The following is a 17,323-nucleotide window of genomic DNA, read 5'->3' as shown; positions in this document are numbered from 1 at the left end:
CCATAATTGTATGTGTAATATTTTGATACAACTGTCAGCCAGTATGTTTATTTACACAGGACACATGAGGATGAGCAGTTTCGAAGTCCCTGGGCAGTAGGAATTTTTCTGTCAATAACCAAAATGCTACAGGAGTGGACTTCAGTAGACTGCCGCCCTGATCTTCAGATAGGCAGTACATCTGTCTGGAGGGCTGATGTACCTCCAGGCCTAGCACAGGACCCGGCACACTGTGAGCACATGAATAAGTCATTGCTGGAGGGATAAGCACACTCTTAGAGGAGCAGCAGGGGAAGTTCCAGTAGTGACACAAGACGCATCTATGGAAGGCCGACTATGTATCAAGCATTAGGCCAAGTCAGTCATTGGGGGGTACCTCAAACAAAGAGATTTTTTTAAATCCTTAGTTCCATGGGGACTTATTAAAAGTAAGGGGGTGGAGGAAATATATCTATTTGAATGTCTTTCTGAACACATAGGAAGACAGAGATACTAAGACACACAATACATGACAAGTGGCAAGTTCTAAGAGGAAAGATAAAGTACACAGGGGCAAGGGGGCTGAGACCGGGAGCGCCGGCGCGAGGAGGAGGGGGCTTGCTGTACTAGCAAGGGCCAGACAAGGCAGAGTCCCTAAGGCTGCGGATTGGAATCAAGACCCTTAGGGGTCAGGGCGGTGGCAGGTGGCAGGTGGGTGCAGAAGGAAGAGAAAGCATCAGCGCTCCGGGCTGGAGGGAATGGGCTGCAGGAGGAGAAAGTAGGAAAAGAGGAGGCCGGGCGGGTGAGGACACATCAGGGAGCGCAGTGTCCTCAGAGTGTGGACACCACCCACATCGGGGACCTCACCTGGGAACTTAGAAATGCTGGTTCTCGGGCCTGCCCTCAGACCTACTGAATCAGAAACGCTTTGGAAGGACAAGCCTCCCAGCGACTGTGGAGCGCGATAAAGTTGGAGGGCCCTGGACTAGGATCTTCCGCGTTAAGACCCGAGTTACCATTCCTCTCTTCATCCACCTGGTCACGGTCTTCTTGATTCTACCAGCCGGGCAGGGGACCCACCTAGCGCTCTGAGGATTTGCCCAGAGCCACGTCCCGCCAGGTCCTCCGAGGCCCGCCACCCCGCGCCCCCACCCCATCTGCAGCCTGCAGCGGTCTCCCGCAAGCCACCCGGGCGTCCCGGGACAGCGCCACCGCACCGCAGCCTAGGGGTCAGACGCCCGGGGCGGCAGGTGCAAAGGCGGAGGGTGGCGGCGTCCGGCGAGAACCGCAGGGGTGCGACCCGTCCTCCTGGGGCCGCCTGCCCACACCGGACGCGCTCGGCCACCCAGAACCCGGGGGGTTTCCGCGGCCTGGGATCGGGATGGGCCGCCGCTTCCCCGGGGAGCGCTGATGCAGAGCCAGGTTGGGGCGGCCGGCCCGGCCAGCGCCCTCTAGGCAGCGGAAGTGGAGCTTGCTTTACATCCGTCCTCCCCGCCTCGCAGAGTTGGGAGAAGGAAGGTTGGGGGGTGTGGAAAAAATAAAAGGAAAAGTCCTTGCACCATGTAGAGCAGCGCCCCCAGCCCTGGCACCGCAGCCGGCCGGGGACCTCCCAGTCTGCGGCCATGAACGCGAGCGGCGAGGGCGAGAGCTTCCCCGGCTCCGTGCAAAGTAAGTGCTTTTCCGGGCGCAGTGCGCGCTCCAGGGCCCAGTGCGCGCTCCGGGGCCCGGGCCCAAGCACGTCAGCGACGCAGCCACCAGGCCCGGGGCCCCGAAATCGGGGTGACGGCGGCGAGCCGCGTCTCGGGGAGCCGGCGGGCGCGGTGCAGGGGGCGCCCGAGTGGGCTTGGGGTGGGGGCGCGCCCGAGCTGGAGCCAGACTCGGGGAGCCCTCCTGCGCTGCGAGACCCCCGGGAAGGGAGCGTGGGGGAGGGCGTGCGGCTCAGACAATCGCACCTCTCGGTGCATTCCCGCCCCGCCAGGCGGAGTTTGGGACTCGGGGAAGGAAGAGGGGAACCCGGGTAACCAGGGCAACCCTGATGGGGAAACTTCTGCCTCGATGGCTCAAATTTGGATTCTGGGAATTGGAGAGTCTCACGAGGTCTTGACGGCCCATTGCAAAGCCTTTTCCACATTAAAGGTGGGGATTTGAATGGGAAACGGGCTGGGGTCGCTGTTTTTGAGTTTGGGGTTCCTTTTTATTATCCTGTTGAGGACGTCAACCTTTTTAAGTCCCCAGTATTGCCCGATGCTTTGTTTCCCAAAGTGTGGTCCGGGGGCTGAACTCAAACCAACCACCTGGGAGCGAGAGTGCGTATTTAAAAGGAGCTTTCTGCGCCCCACCCAGCTGATCTCGGGGTGGGGCCAGTGATCTGTACCAGCTGTCTGGGTGATTCTGAAGCACAGGAAGTTTTGAGAACCCTGGCCTGGCGCAAGGGTTTGCAGACACCTGGCACATAGTAAGTGCTCAACTTGTTAGCCGTTACAGTTTGGGAGACATTGACTCTCAAACTTGGCTGGGTATTTTCTGCATAATTTATGAAAAGAACAGATTTCCCTAAACCCCAATCCCTCACTCCCAGACAATTATAACTCAGTATCTCCTAAGTGGGGTTCAGTTATGTCCATGTTTGAAGAGTAATGACCCCACCAGGTCACAGGCTTGGGGAGAAGGGGTGCTGGCCTTTTACCAGCACCATCTCATTTAATCTTCCCAACAACCCTAGTAAGTGGAAAGATCTCTTCTCTCCATTTTGTAGAAAAGCCAAGTCCAAAGTCACTTTGGTAAGTGAGAGTGTCAAGATTCTAATTACGGTCTAGTTCATTCCTTGTGCACTTCCACGTGCCAGCAACATTGTTTGGTATTCAAACTCCTTTATCCTGGGGATCAGCCCAGGATCAGCAGTGCAAGTCACTGTATTTCTCCAGTCCTTGTTCACCTGTTAGTCCCATGCAGGTGATTCAGTAGCTGCAGGGAGACTGTTTCCTTCCTTCCGGCCACTGATTTCAAAGGACTTCAGTGCATAGGGCCCTCTGCAAGATGACTGATGTCACCATGCTCAGCAGTCTCTCTCCTGAGCAAGTCAGCCAAATTGTGTTTCTGCACAGAGACTTGTTGTCTTAGACATGGATAAAATTAGACATCATGTCAATATCTTATTTTCAGAAAATTATAGTGCATGGATACCAATCATCTATGCACAAAGGTAGTCTTGTACTATTTAACTTGGGGAAAGTGAAAATAATGTAAATACCTTATTTTTGCAGAGATTATATACTGCACAGGCACCGTAGAATAATGTGTTGCCATTAAGTAATTATACCTATAAAGAGATTATTATGGTATAGCACCATGTTAATGTAATATCATGTAGGAAGTTCTGTAATACGTTAGTTCTATAATATATCATGATCATGTGCAATTTTTAGTTGTAAATATATTTGTAATGTTCATGGGAGATACAAATGGAAAAAATATGCTTCTTTATGTTTCTTCCAAATCTTCTTTTATAAACATGAGTTTTCTCATAATAATGCAAAGAAAATTTTTAAATAAAAATTGAGATTCTCATATTAGGGACATTAATTATATACCTTATCTAACAAATATTTAGATAGTACTTTCTAATATAGGGCCATATAATACTGTGTTAATATTTGCTAAATGCTTTGCAAATGGTAACACAGTATTAACTCTTGGTATTACTACGGTAAAGAAGCAATGCCCCTGTCATTTAGGAATGAATTTTGGCTACAAGTAACAGAAACTTGAAGTACCCTGGCCTAACAAGAAGTCTGGGATTAGTTGATTCTAGGACCAAATTAGGGGATCAGTGAAGTAAGAGCCAAAGTCAATAAGAATCTTAGCATTTTCCTCATATTTACAAGATGGCTGCAGAAGCCCCAACTGCACATCTACATTGAAAGCCAAAAGAAGAGAGAACAGTGCCAATTTTTTCTGCACCCTTTTTATCATGAATGCTAACTGTTCCCCAGAAACTCTTCCAGCTGTGTGCTGGAAGGGCTCAACAAATATGTAGGGGACCAAGATTATTTTGGCTAATGGTTCTTATGGTGGTGGTTGTTTGGGTATGTGGGAGGACTGATTTTCATAATAACCATTTAGTTGGGATAGGAGGTGGCTGCTGCTTCCTGCAAAGTGACCGGCAGCCCTACACATCAAAGAACTTCCTTGCAGAAAGGCACCCCGGGGCAACAGGTCATCCTGAGCCATCCCTTGGATCTGGGTAACTGTGGCTAGGACAGCTGGGATTCTATTTGCAAGAAAGAAGAAGGGTTTGAGGGTATTGGCCTGGCACCTGGCCAGGTCTGCCACGCTGCCCCTTTTCCTACCAGGAATCAGGTTTGCAATGTAATTTAAAGCTGTTTGGAATTAATCGGTGACTTTCCCTTTGTCCCATGGAGTTCCAGGCAGCACAACCGTGCTGGTTGAACTGACCCCGGACATCCACATCTGCGGCATCTGCAAGCAGCAGTTTAACAACCTAGATGCCTTTGTAGCTCACAAGCAGAGCGGCTGCCAGCTGACCAGCGCGGCGGGAACGGCCCCTGGCACAGTCCAGTTTGTATCGGAGGAAACGGTGCCTGCCACCCAGACTCAGACCACCACCAGAACCATCACTTCAGAGACGCAGACGATCACAGGTACGGCTGGGGGGCTCTGGGCTAGGGGTGGCCTGGCTCCCTCCCAAACACCTTCCTGGAACTTGTTAAAAATACCTTGCTGGGGCCCAACCCCTGGGGTGGTAGATTCATTATTTTTAACAAGCTCCACTGGGAAGCCAGCTGCCCAGCCAGGTTTGGGAGCTGCTAGGTTAAAGCAGTAAGTGTTAGCAGTTAGAAACGTTGTCACATGTTAAGCAAGACAGACAAAAAACAGGTTTCAAAACCAAAACTATATACTAAGAAAAAGGTACTTGCAGAAAATATGTCACAGCGAAATAAGTGGTTGTCTTTGACAGTGGGTGTACATGTATAAGCCCTGAGCTTGCATTACTTGAGTGAAGGAAGGAAAAACATATTGTTTTTGTTTTTTGCATTTTAATATGCAAACAGGCATCAGTGTCCCCCTTTCTTGTGCTACAGACTAAGAAAACAGAAAAGCCCATCCCTGCCCTCCATTGCATCCACTCTGCCAAAACAAACTACAGACAGGTCAAAAATTTAAATGTACAAAGTGAAGCCGGGCACAGTGGCACGTGCCTGTAATCCCAGTGGCCCAGGAGGCTGAGGCAGGAAGATCCCAAGTTCAAAGCCAGCCTCAGCAACCTAGCAAGGCCCTAAGCAACTCAGCAAGACCCTATCTCAAAATAAAATATAAAAAGGGCTGGGATATGACTCTGTGGTTACATGTCCCTGGGTTCAATACCTGGTACCAAAATAAACAAACCAACAAACAACATGAAACTACTAAAGTAAATATAATACACACAGAGATACACATACACACCCGTACATGGACCTATAATCCCGTACTTAGATTTATCATCTATCTAATCTGTCTTAAGGAACCAGACAGAAAGAGTTTAAAGCAAGCCATTAATGAGATACTTACAAACAACTGTGGGTCCTATAGGGAAATGGAGAAGGCATTAGTTAAAGGCATTCAAATACAAATTGAAAAATATATTAATGGGCTTCACCAAGAAGGCAGGTTGTGGACCACCCCACAAGAAGGAAGAGTCCTAAATCTGATTGGAAATGAGGTTCCAGCTTTCCCAAAGTAAAAAACGAGTCTAAAGATGAACAAACAACCTGGAAAAAAAATTTACAGCATGTGTGACTAAGACCCAGCATCCTTCCTAGACAAAGAGCCCCTGAGACCCGGTCACCTCCAAGTCAAAGGACAAATAGATGAGGGAGGGAGGGGCAGCAGTGTGTGCTCTGGGGAGGTAAATTCATAAAACCTGGGCAATTTTGATATCCTTGGGATTTTCCACCTTAAATCTCTCAGTTTTATGATCTGCCTAAAAGCATTGACTCGTGAGCCTAGGCCAGGTATTGGTCCTGTAAGAGGGTGCTCAGGTACAATAGGTACCACTGAGAAAGGGTGGAGCTTTGGCGCGGATGTGAGAGTCAGAGTAGAGGTCGCAGTGCAATGTGACTTAGCCTGGGAAAGGGGAGCCAGGCCTGTGTGCAGACATAAAAAGATTCTCGAGGTTAGTGCAAAAAAAAAAAAAAAAAAAAACTCTGCATTTGTGTCATGTCAAACTGTACTCAAGGGAAGCTTCTGGAATGGGGATGAGACAGGTGCCGTGAATGAGATAGCAAGGCTGCGTGGGAGGCACTGGAATGTCGCAGGGACTGTGGTCATGGGGGAAGGAGATCACACAGGGCTCCTCCCCAAGTGCAGCAGCTCTTTGAATCCAGGTGGTTAAATATCTAGATTTTTCAGAAAAATTGAAAAATGTGAAATTTCTCAATTTTAAAACTCTGTTGGCCAAACAGATTACATCAACAAGGCTAAGTCAGCCCACAAGCTATTCTAGCTTTTTCTAAATGTTTACCAAAGAGATCACCTGGAGTCAAGGGGAGGAGCATTTGAAAGTAGGGGAACCAACTTTCACTGATGAGCTGTACGATGGTGTGATGTTTAAAGCTTTTGGCAATTAGCAATATTTTGTGAATCCAAAATAATGTTTCTTTTTTTTTTTTTTAAACCATAATTGAACCCAGGAGTGCTTAACCACTGAGCAACATCCCACCCTTTTTTATATTTTACTTAGAGATGGTCTCACTGAGTTGCTTAGGGCCTCACTAACTTGGTAAGGCTGGCTTTGAACTTGGGGTCCTCCTGCCTCAGCCTTGTCCCAAGCCTCTAGGGTTACGGGCCTGCACTAACTCATCAAACTAATGTTTCCAGTGAGTTTTTAAGACATGAAAATAATCACCTCACAAACCTTCATTAAAGAAACTTGAGGTCACCCCACTCTCTCCAGAGTTTCTTAATTCTCATTCTCAAGGAAGTGACCAAGAAAATGTGAAAGCTCGAGTGTGGTGTGGTGGTGTATACCTGTAATCCCAGCAGCTTGGGAGGCTGAGGCAGGAGGATCATGAGTTCAAAGCCAGCCTCAGCAAAGGTGAGGCCCTAAGCAACTCAGTGAGACCCTGTCTCTAAATAAAATTCAAAATAGGGCTGGGGATGTGGCTCAGTGGTCAAGTGCCCCTGAGTTCAATCTCCAGTATCAAGAAAAAAGAAAATGTGAAAGCTAGAAATCACCTTGGAGATGAGCCAGGTGCTTCTTATTTTCACAGTGGAAGAAAAAAAAATCCAGCAACTGTGCGTGTGGGGAAGAGGCAGGACCACTGTCCCCCACCGTCTCAGTCCTGGGACGTGAGTGTGTTCCCCTTCCTCTAGTGTTCTTCTTCTTGAAGGGTCAGTGCTTTTCCTGTCCTCAAAAGCCCAGTCCCAGTAACGCACACGCGTGTGCGACATGTGTGAACCCAGTCTGCCACTCGATGGCCCTCACCTGTGGGCCGGTCACTTCCTGTCTCGCTCACTGCCATCTTCCAGAGGAGGGGCAAGACCTGATGGGCCACTGTGAGGCTTCTGTAATGGTTCACATGAAGGGCCAGGACCAAGTCAGTGGGTTCAGTGACCACTCTCACTGATGCAGACATCAGTGAAGGGACAGTGCCACCACCCTGCGTCTCTTCTCCACCTGGCTCAGCGGCTCCTCCCATTGTGTCTGCTCCGGGGCCAGCTACTCAAGCAGCGTGCTGCTGTCTTTTCCCTAGAAGGTTTTCTGGGCTCCACTCCCTCAAGTTTGGGCTTCAGGGTTCCATTATCTAGCAGTCCCAGCCCCTACCTGTGGACCAGGATCCCCAGGGAGCTTGTTAGAGGTGCCAGTGCCTGGCTTCACTCCTGAATGAGACACTCAGGCATCTGTATTCTTAACAAGCTCCTGGGGGAGCCAGGTCTCAGCCAGGTTGCAGGGTCACTCACTGCCCAGGGCCACAGTCTGACCCCTGCACAGCCATTGCTGGTAATCCTCATCTGCTCCCAGACTGCTCTGTCCTTGATTGAGCCAAACCCCTCCTCCCTTGGCTCCCACTTCTCCCTGTGCAATAGTTGAATATGAAGTAAAACTGATTCTCTGCCTTCTAGCTTCAAAAGCTGTCTGTTGTTCCACATATGATTGAATAACTTTCACCTAGGAGAAATAAAAATATATGTTGATGCCGGTGAACAAAAAACTACCAACCCACATGCATTTTCTAAGTTCACTGCTTAAAATCGTGGGGCTCTGTAATCAGATCCCTGAGGTGTTGGGGTTTTTGTTTTGGAGGGAGGGGGTTGTTTTTTGTGTCTTTTTTGCCGAGTTGGGGGTGGAACCCAGGGCCTTGCACATGCTAGGCAAGTGCTCTCCCACTGAGCCAGGCTTCCAGCCCAGGTGCCTGAGTTTGGATATTGACTGCCTAGATCCTTAGGAGCCTTCTAACCAGGGCAGATCCCAAGAGTCCTCAGTGTCTCATTTTAAATGTCCATAATAAATGAAAGACAACAGGGTTTGTTAGTTTAAGAGTCTGGAGTTCTTCTGAGACAGACTGCCTCAGCACAAATCCTGGCTGTACCATTTGCAGGGACCTCACAGGACTATGCCTCCATTTCTCCCCCTCTCAGGCGCAGGGGTCCTACGAGGAAGACACTTCTAGCTGTCAGTGTTGCCTCTTGTACTCACCAATCAGGGGGCTAGGAGATTTAACTGAAAAATGTTACCACAGACAGAGGAATGGTCTTTCCCACCTCTTCTGCCTAATTTCTTCTCTTCAGGTCCAAGTTTAAAAATTTCCTCCACCTAGAAGCCAGCCCTCCTACACCTGAGGTTAGGTTTCTCACCTGTTTTCTCTCTGTGCATTCATCACAGGTGTGATTAATTAGTTACTTGATGATAAAAGCTGAAGGGGTCAGGCAATGGCCAGGTGTGCAGCAGCCCAGCAGCTGATCAAGAGGGAAGAGCAGCCGGCACCAGCCAGCAGCCAGTCCCTGCAAGGTCCAGGTGTGGCCAGGAGCTGGCCTGGTTCTCACTGGTCCACCATGTCCTTTTCCTGTTGAACATAAACAGTTTCACAGAACATCAGCATCAGACCAAAACATGTTGTGACTATTTTGGAGCAGGACCAGAACAAGACCACTCTGCCACTGTGGCTGAGTTCAGAAAAAAACAAAACAAAACAGGAACATTGTCCAAGCCTCCCTTCTTTACCTGTTAAGAGCTTTAGCTGTTTTCTGGCCATTTCTCCCTCTCAATCCTGTTCATTAAGATGCAAATCACAGAGTCACCCTTGCTTGCTGATAGCTTCCGGTGCTTCTGGTGCAGGTTTTCCCCACACATACATCTAACATGGTGGAGGTTTCCTCGCTGCAACCAGGGGTGTGTCCCTCGTGATCTTTGGCCAGAGGATATCAACCTAAGGAAGGCCCAGCCACATAATTGATTTTGAAAGCCTTAGGACAAAATCTGAAGGCCCAACTTGGCTTATGAGCCCCAAATTAGTGGTTCTAGGCTTAAATCTCCCTACAAGCAGGGACTTAGTCAGTCTTGTTTTCCTGTCCCCAGCAGCAGGCCTGGCACATCTTGGGCACTTAACAGAATAGCCCTTGAATGAGGGCAGGAGGGGGCAGAGGGAAGGATCAAGCCTGTTAATATGCATGAAGCACAGGACATAGCCTGGGCCCATCAGAAGGGTTCCAGGAGGGGAGCTTCAGCATGGTCTTGTGCCAGGTGCTTGGGCTGAGATCCTAGCGGTGCACCTTGCCCCTGGAGAGGCCAAGCCCCTTGGAGAAGGGAGGAGGACTTAGTCATAGGTTGTAGTCATAGGACATACAACCCCAGCAAGTGCTGCCTTAAAGGTGCAAAGAAGTAATAGTACATCAGTCCTGAGCAGGAAGTGAGGGGGTGGAGGGGTGTGTGAATAAGATCAAATGTGTAACAGACCTTTGGGAGGAAGGTGATGGGAAGGTAACACTTCTTCATGGTCTGCTGGTGGAGAAACTTGGAGTAAGATTTGGAAGCAGGGGCAACAGAGAAATAACTCAGGGCATAGGTATGTAGCAAAAGCCATGCTTTCACTCTGGCCTTATTTCTGAAAGTTGCTGAGCATATGAGTAATTTAATAAGACAAACTCTGCAGGGATTGCCCGGAGGACCTGGCAATAATAATAATTCTAATGCAGTGCTAGTTTGTATGCCATGCACTTTTCTAAGTACTTCAAATGAAGTAATTTTTCACAACCATAAATTAGGTACTAATAATGATTACCACCCATTAATGAACCTGAGGCATAGGGCATTATATAACTTGTTCAAGAAGGGTGTGGTGGTGCATGCCTATAATCCCAGCAACTCAGGAGACTGAAGCAGGAGGATTGAAAGTTTGAGGCCAGCCTGGGCAATTTAGCAAAACTCTCTCACTTGTTTTTTTTTTTTGTTTTTTTTTTTTTTGTTTTTTTTTTTTTTTTTTAAGGGCTGGGTTGTAGCTCAGTGGTGGTATGCCTCCTGGGTTCAGTCCCCAATACTGTAAGTAAATAAATAAATAAATCACTTGTCCAAAATGACAGGGACAGAAAATGATAGGACTGGCTCTCAGACCCATGGTATCTGGCTGTATAACCTGTGCTTTCAAGGGTTAAGGGAAGCCCTCACTGCAGTGTTGCTCAGGCTAATCTGTTTGTAGCGACCACTGGAGGTTTTGATGAAATGCAGACTCCCGATCCTCAGTGGGTTTAGGGGATTCCTGGGACACTGAACCAGCTCAGGAGTTCACATGCTTTCTGTTGCTCTTCAGCCCACAAAATTAAAAGCAGGATGAACAGTGGAGGCGTTTCCCACATCCAGAAGAACAGGAAAGGCCGATCCAAGGTGGGCCCTGGGGCTCATTGGTGGCACGTTCTTTTCATTTTCTTGTCCTTGGCAATGGTCATTTATCCTGTCCTTGCGCCTTGTGGCCACAGGATGGCTGTTCCTGCTTTAGACTTCAGATCAGTAGTTAAGTGCCCCTAGGACACTAGTTCAATCCCTAGTACCAAATAAATAGATAAATACCTAGAAGCCTCTTCAATTTCCAGGAAAGAAAAATGGTTAATCAGTCTATACAACAACTGATTAACATAATTATTTTATTTTAAAACAATGAAATATTATGTTGCCATTAGAAATTATATATTGGATAAATGATAACATGGCAAATGCTTTGGTGACAAACTTGTATAATTGCTTAGCAAAAAAACAAAAGAAGAATATAAAGTACTTTAAGCCATGATTCCAGTTTTATACTTCTAAAATCTGCATGCAAAGAATATGGTAGCCATTTAGTTGATCATTAATTCAACAAAGGTTCTTTGAGACCCTGCCCTTCGCCAGGTTCTGTGTTAGACAGGGAGAGGGAGGACTATAAGGTTGTGTGTCTCATCCTACCAAATGGAGGGAAAGATGGTCATTAAATAGTTTCTCCATTTTTTTTTGACGGGGATTACTGGGGCACTTAAACACTGAGCCACATTCCCAGCTGTTTTTCCCGGGGCGGGGGGTGGGGGGGGTGTCACCAGGGATTGAACTCAAGAGCCTTACTGAACCACATCCCCAGCCCTGTTTTGTATTTTATTTAGAGACAGGGTCTTACTGAGTTGCTTAGCCCCTCACTTTTGCTGAAGCTGGCTTTGAACTCTCCATCCTCCTGCCTTAGCCTCCCAAGCAGCTGGGATTACAGGCATGTGCCACTGCACCCAGTTTAGATAATAATTGAATTGCAGTAGAGCTAAGTGGTTTGGAGAGGCACAATCCGCAGTGAACACACATGATCTGTGTCACATATGATGACAGCAATCCGGCAATTTTTTCTTTCTTCTTGTACTTTCCAAATTTGCCAACAATTAGTGTTCACTTTTATTTTGCAAAAATAATAAGACTTATAATTTTTAAAAAGAGAAAAGGATTTTTAATGGAGTTTCCTTTTTAAAATATTTTTTAGTTGTAGATGGACACAGTACATTTATTTATTAACCTTTATGTGGTGCTGAGGATCAAACCCAGGGCCTCACACATGCTAGGTGAGCCACAACTCCAGCCCCTTTAATGGAGCTTTTTAATTAAAGAAGAGAAGAGGAAACGGGTTGACTTTGGAGATGTGAGAGCGGTCTTCAGACAGTGGAAGGGTGACATGTGGAAAAGGAGGTGGGCACATGAGCCCATCCACTGAGGGCACTTAGTGAGAAGGAGCTAAGGATTTTGATTCCCTGTGGAATCCACATGGCAGGATTACATTTTAAGCAAATGTATGACCAAATAACTAAAGGCTCAGGATTTCCCTGCTACAAACCAGGACTAAAGGTGACAGCCTCTCAGACTCACTTGACCACACAGGAAAGCCAGGGACATCCCCAGGAGGCAACAATCAAACCAAAAGCCCCCGCAGGTGTGTGAGACTCAGCTGCTGGGCCAGGAGATCTTCTCTCACTAAGCAGGGACTTGATTTTAAGGGCTAAGCTAGAGTGGGGGGGGGGGGGGGGTGAGTCATAGTGGTCCTTGCTATCCCCCTTGGCAGATCTGGGGCTGTCCCTGCTGCCTTCACTGCTGCTTGGTGCCCTAAGATTCCCCAAGGCTAATGCCACTCAGTCTATAAAATCTAAATGCAGACCAATGAATGATAATCTGTTATTGCATCAAATTTCAGCAATATCATCTGATAACTGAGTGTTCCCGCTCAGTACGTCTTAACCTCCTTGAGTCTTTACTAGAACAGTAAGCTCTCAGCTCTGTGGTCTCCACTAACTTTACAATTTGACTGACCAAAAGTAACCCTGAGGAGTAGAGAAGTGACTTGGTCAAGGCCCCAGAATTGGTGAATGTGGAGAAGTTGGTTCCAGGTCACTCTTACTTCTGACCACCCACCCCACCCTACCCCCCCCACACACACACTGACACCTGGGAATGGGTGGTGACTCCACCATCAAATCACATGCAAACACCCAAAGGGGCCGAGGGAAGCAGTTGGTCACCAGCAGTCCCTTGGTGTTCAAGGCCACAGGAAGGGTTTCCTGGGGTACCTCCGCAACATGCACTGTCCACAAAGGACCCTAGAGAGAAGCCAGGTTTGGAGGCATGACCCTGAGGATGAAGCCAGTTAGGCAAGCTGCCTATCTGTGTGACACTTACTGTCACCCACTGCCTCTGGGTTGCTGTTAAATTCCAGATGCCTTCAACAGAAGACCATTTTATTTATTTTTTATGGGGTGCTGAGAAGTGAACCCAGTGCCTCACCCATGCTAGGCAAGCACTCTGCCACGGAGCCACAACCCCAGCCCCCAGAAAACTATGTAATCATATGCCTCCCTGTTTTGTGTGCAAATGGCCCCCAACGAGGCCTTCCTGGACCTCCCTGCCTAACACTGCATGTCCCAGCACCCCTGAGAGCGCCCTGCTTTGCATTTCTCCATGGCATTTAGCACCTGACACGCTGTGTATTTCAGTTAGTTATGGCCTGCACCAGTCCCAACTAGAATGTCACCTCCGTGAAGGCAGGCTTGTGTCCCTTTAGATCACTATTGTTTCTAGTACCTAGAACACTGCATGGTGCACAGGAGGTACTTCATGAAATTGAGCTGAATAAATGAATGACTAGTAACAAGATCCCAGCAGCTGCGGATGCCAACCCTGACCCTCACAGCAGCCCTGGGAGAGAGGCAGGCACTGGCCCCATCCTCCAGGTGAAGACACAAGGTGAAACTCTGCAGCCCCTGCTCCTGAGCAAACACTTTCTGGTCCAGTGACTGTCTTCTTAGGTGACACATGTTACACCTGACTGGCCACACACCCAGAATGATCCCCGCAGGTGGGTGCTGATGCCCTTTGTTCTGTTACCTTCCCACGCATGATGCCTCCTGTGGCCCCGCGACAACAGAAGCGGAAACAGACACATGGAAATGTCAAGCTCCCGAGCAGCACAGGGAACAACAGAGTGACACGGCAGCCTGGGGAAAACCTATGCCTGGGAGGGACTTCAGATCCTCAGGAGCCCAGGCTGCCCCTGCTGGGACTTGTCCAGAGAGCAGAGCTGATGCTGGTGGCAGGGCAGCGCAGAGAGAGAGCCACCCGTTTCCAGAAACAGAAAGGGGCAGGCTGAGCCAGCACGTGTCCTCCAGGAGGGTTTTGAGGCCTCTGTGAGGTCGCCTGCCAGGAGGGCCAGCCCCACTCTGGGTGCCTACCGCATGGGGGCCACCCGTTGAGAAAGTCCAGAGGTCACATCAGCACAACACACCAGCCTGGTTGCAGCACCAGAGGTCCAGTACCTTTGGAAACCCCTCAGTCCCAGTTAGGGACAGTGGGCCACCTAGGTCATGACCACTTGAGGGGAGAGTTTGGTGCACTGGGCCCAAGTCCAGATCTGTTCAACTAGAGTAGCTGGTGCTTGTTGTCATTCAGCCGTGGCCACATCCTGATATCAGATTCTCTCATTAAGCTTTACATCCACCTCGTCAGGGGGACGTGGGGATTATCCCTATTTATGGGTGAGGAAACTGAGCCTCAAAGGGAATTCATAACTGGCCTGAGGTCACACAGCAGCAGGTTGCTGTACAGGACCTGAATCAATTCAGAGGCACTTTGGCACCCACCTGAGGCTAGGAAGCTTTGGCCAGAAAGTATCCTTCTGTGCATGGGAACAAACTTGATCACAGTTGATCCCATTCTTGTCACCTCAGGCTTTTGCAACTGGTTGTCTTCAGTTTAACCACTGCATAAAATCTCTCCATGATGATTCAGTTGTGGTGAGAAGCGCTGTACCCAGCTGTGTACCCAGAAATGCCTGGAGACAGTAACAGGGTTGATTTGATATTAATGAAGCAAACGCTCCTGGGAAGAATGACTGAAGTTCCAGTTCTCCCAAAGCAGCAACCAGGGGAGCAGATTCCCTTTGTGTGTATGTGTGTGTGTGTGTGTGTGTGAGAGAGAGAGAGAGAGGGGTGCTGGGGGTTGAACCCCAGGGCGCTTAGCCACTGAGCCATGTCCACATCCTTTTTTTTTTTTTTTTATTCTGAGACAGGGTCTCACTAAGTTGTTGAAGCTGGTTTTGAATCTTTGAATCCTCCTGCCTCAGCCTTCCGAGCTGCTGGGATTACAGGTGTGCACCACTGTACCCAGCAAGATTCCCTCTAGACCAGGCCAGGTTAGAGTTTACTCTGAGATACTGGAATAGGATGGTCTGTGCGGTGGCTTTCAAACTCAGGCATGTGACCAGAATCAGCCAGACAGCTGGTTAGAACACTAGGTACCTGTCACCCCCAGAGGGTCTGATTCAATGCCTCCGAGGTGCAGGCTGAGAATTTACCTTTGAAGCAAGTTCCCAGGTAGCTCCAGTGCTGCTGGCTTGGGACCACACTTTGAGAACCAAGCAGGGCACTTGAAAGCAGGCATGACTGGCAATAAATCCCATGCTGTAAGTGAGAACCTCTCAGCCAGAGGCGGGTGCTGGCGAGTGCCTCAGAGAGACTCGGCGTGGACACGGGGATGGCAGCTTGTCAGGCTCTGTGGGCTGACTTTAACCCCCACGACATATTCCCTGAGAAGAATGGGAACCCTGGGTTTGCTCAGAGAGCAGGTGCTGTCAGAACCCAGGTGTTATTTGACAGGAACCAGCCTGTCAAATGGAGGAGTCAGGAACCAGGGTTTCCTGTCAGATGTCAGAAGACTAAAGAATGCATTTAATATGAAATAAAATTCCTAAGGAATGAGAAAGCATTGGGTCATAATGCATTTTATTGGCAACATTTTCATTGCTTATAAAATAAGAACATCAGGGCCGGGGCTGGGGCTCAGTGGTAGAGCGCTTGCCTAGCATGAATGAGGCACTGAGTTCCATCCCCAGCACCACATTAAAAAAGAAAAAAATTAAATTAAATAAGAACATCATCTAATTGAACATCTTAGATTCAAAGAAATACCGTGTTTGTGTAAAGAGAAAATGCAATTAGCACCTTCAGCCTGTATCAGGGAAGTTACTGCTTTGGGCAAGGCTAAAATCAATAGTGACGTTGGATCTACATGGAATTAAATAAGTATATTCTGTACATAAAACTGCAAAATTTTGAAGATGGTTCCTGGGTGCCTGGGGTTTGGAAAACCGTAGGATAGCAGCTCTTAGAATCACCATTAGGGCTTCTCAGCTTGATAATGTCCACCCACTGAGAAAACCACTATTTACTTATTCCTCTTCGAGGCCAAATCTTCATGTGACAGATTATAGTCTAATAAAGGAAAAAAAATATTATGACATTGCCTATTTGTGCTCGCTCTCTTGCTCTCTCTCCTTTTGCCTAAAAACTTCAGCAAGAGTACAGGAATACTATATGTGGAAAACGTATGCTAAGAAGAATGTTATCAGAATAGTCTTACCCAGAGTCTTTCTATCAGTACTTTTCTGGTAGTTTGTTAGGATTTTTTGTGATAAAGCTTACCAGCGCGCCTATGGCATCTGCTGCATTTAGCATAAAACTTACCTGGTGTAAATCGTAGGAACACTTCTTCATTCGAGGGGTCTGGATCTGTTGTTTCAGAGCTGTCTCCCAGCATCTGATTCACTTACTTTCTCCTTCTGGTTACTGAATGGCTGCCACAGATCCAGGCATCCATCAGAAGCCCTGCAACAAATGTCCTCTAGTGTCTCATTGGCTTGAACTGGGTCATGGACTCACTCTTAAACATCAAGGGAGACTGGGATGTTCGTTCTCTGCAAAGGGAATGGCTGGTGGATATTTATATTATGAAAATTAATAACTACCATGTCTTTTAGTTTCAGCTCCAGAATTTGTTTTTGAACATGGCTATCAAACTTATCTGCCCACGGAAAGCAACGAAAACCAAACGGCCACTGTCATCTCTCTCCCCACCAAGTCATCTCGCACCAAAAAGCCTTCAACCCCACCTGCTCAGAAAAGGCTTAACTGTTGCTATCCAGGTATGGCCCCCATACGTTCTGCCTGTGTAGAGGATGTGACATTCAGTTGGGGTCCAGGGCTCTTGACAGCTGGGTATGGACATGACACATACTGTCTGGCCTGAAAATCAGAGCCTCACAGCATGGATGTCACCACAGGCCCCTTCTCTCTCTGTCACTGGTATTGTGCCCAGGGGCACTAAGGCTTATAGCCACAGGCCTTTCGAAGGGAACTTGTGAGACTATACGATACTATGAATATTCTTCCTGCACTAATGCTTAACGAAACATCCAGGGGGAAAAAATGCTCTTTCTTTACTTTTGCTTAACTTTTTATTTGGGAATAGTTTCAGACTTACAGAAAAGTTACAAAATAGTACAAAAATGTCCCTGTGTAT

General features: G+C 48.0%; 1 protein-coding gene across 4 annotated transcripts in view; it reads left to right on the top strand.

Annotated features, from left to right (window-relative positions):
• Window positions 1-1,271: 1,271 nt before the first annotated feature.
• ZFP64 (ZFP64 zinc finger protein) overlaps window positions 1,272-17,323 on the top strand; it is a 71,183-nt gene continuing 55,131 nt past the window's right edge. Inside the window, exons 1-3 of one of the 4 annotated variants that reach the window (XM_081291312.1) lie at window positions 1,272-1,647; window positions 4,401-4,640; window positions 16,782-16,946. In XM_081291312.1, coding sequence (XP_081147438.1) covers window positions 1,602-1,647; window positions 4,401-4,640; window positions 16,782-16,946 — 451 coding nt within the window. In that variant the 5' untranslated portion in view covers window positions 1,272-1,601. The remainder of the gene's footprint in view (window positions 1,648-4,400; window positions 4,641-16,781; window positions 16,947-17,323) is intronic. The other 3 variants (XM_081291311.1, XM_081291310.1, XM_081291309.1) reach the window with 3 other exon arrangements.

Source organism: Spermophilus citellus (genome assembly GCF_964194105.1).
Source record: "Spermophilus citellus genome assembly, chromosome: 4".
Lineage (NCBI taxonomy): Eukaryota > Metazoa > Chordata > Mammalia > Rodentia > Sciuridae > Spermophilus > Spermophilus citellus.
Note: the sequence above shows the minus strand (reverse complement) of the source record. Positions and strands in the feature narration are given on the sequence as shown.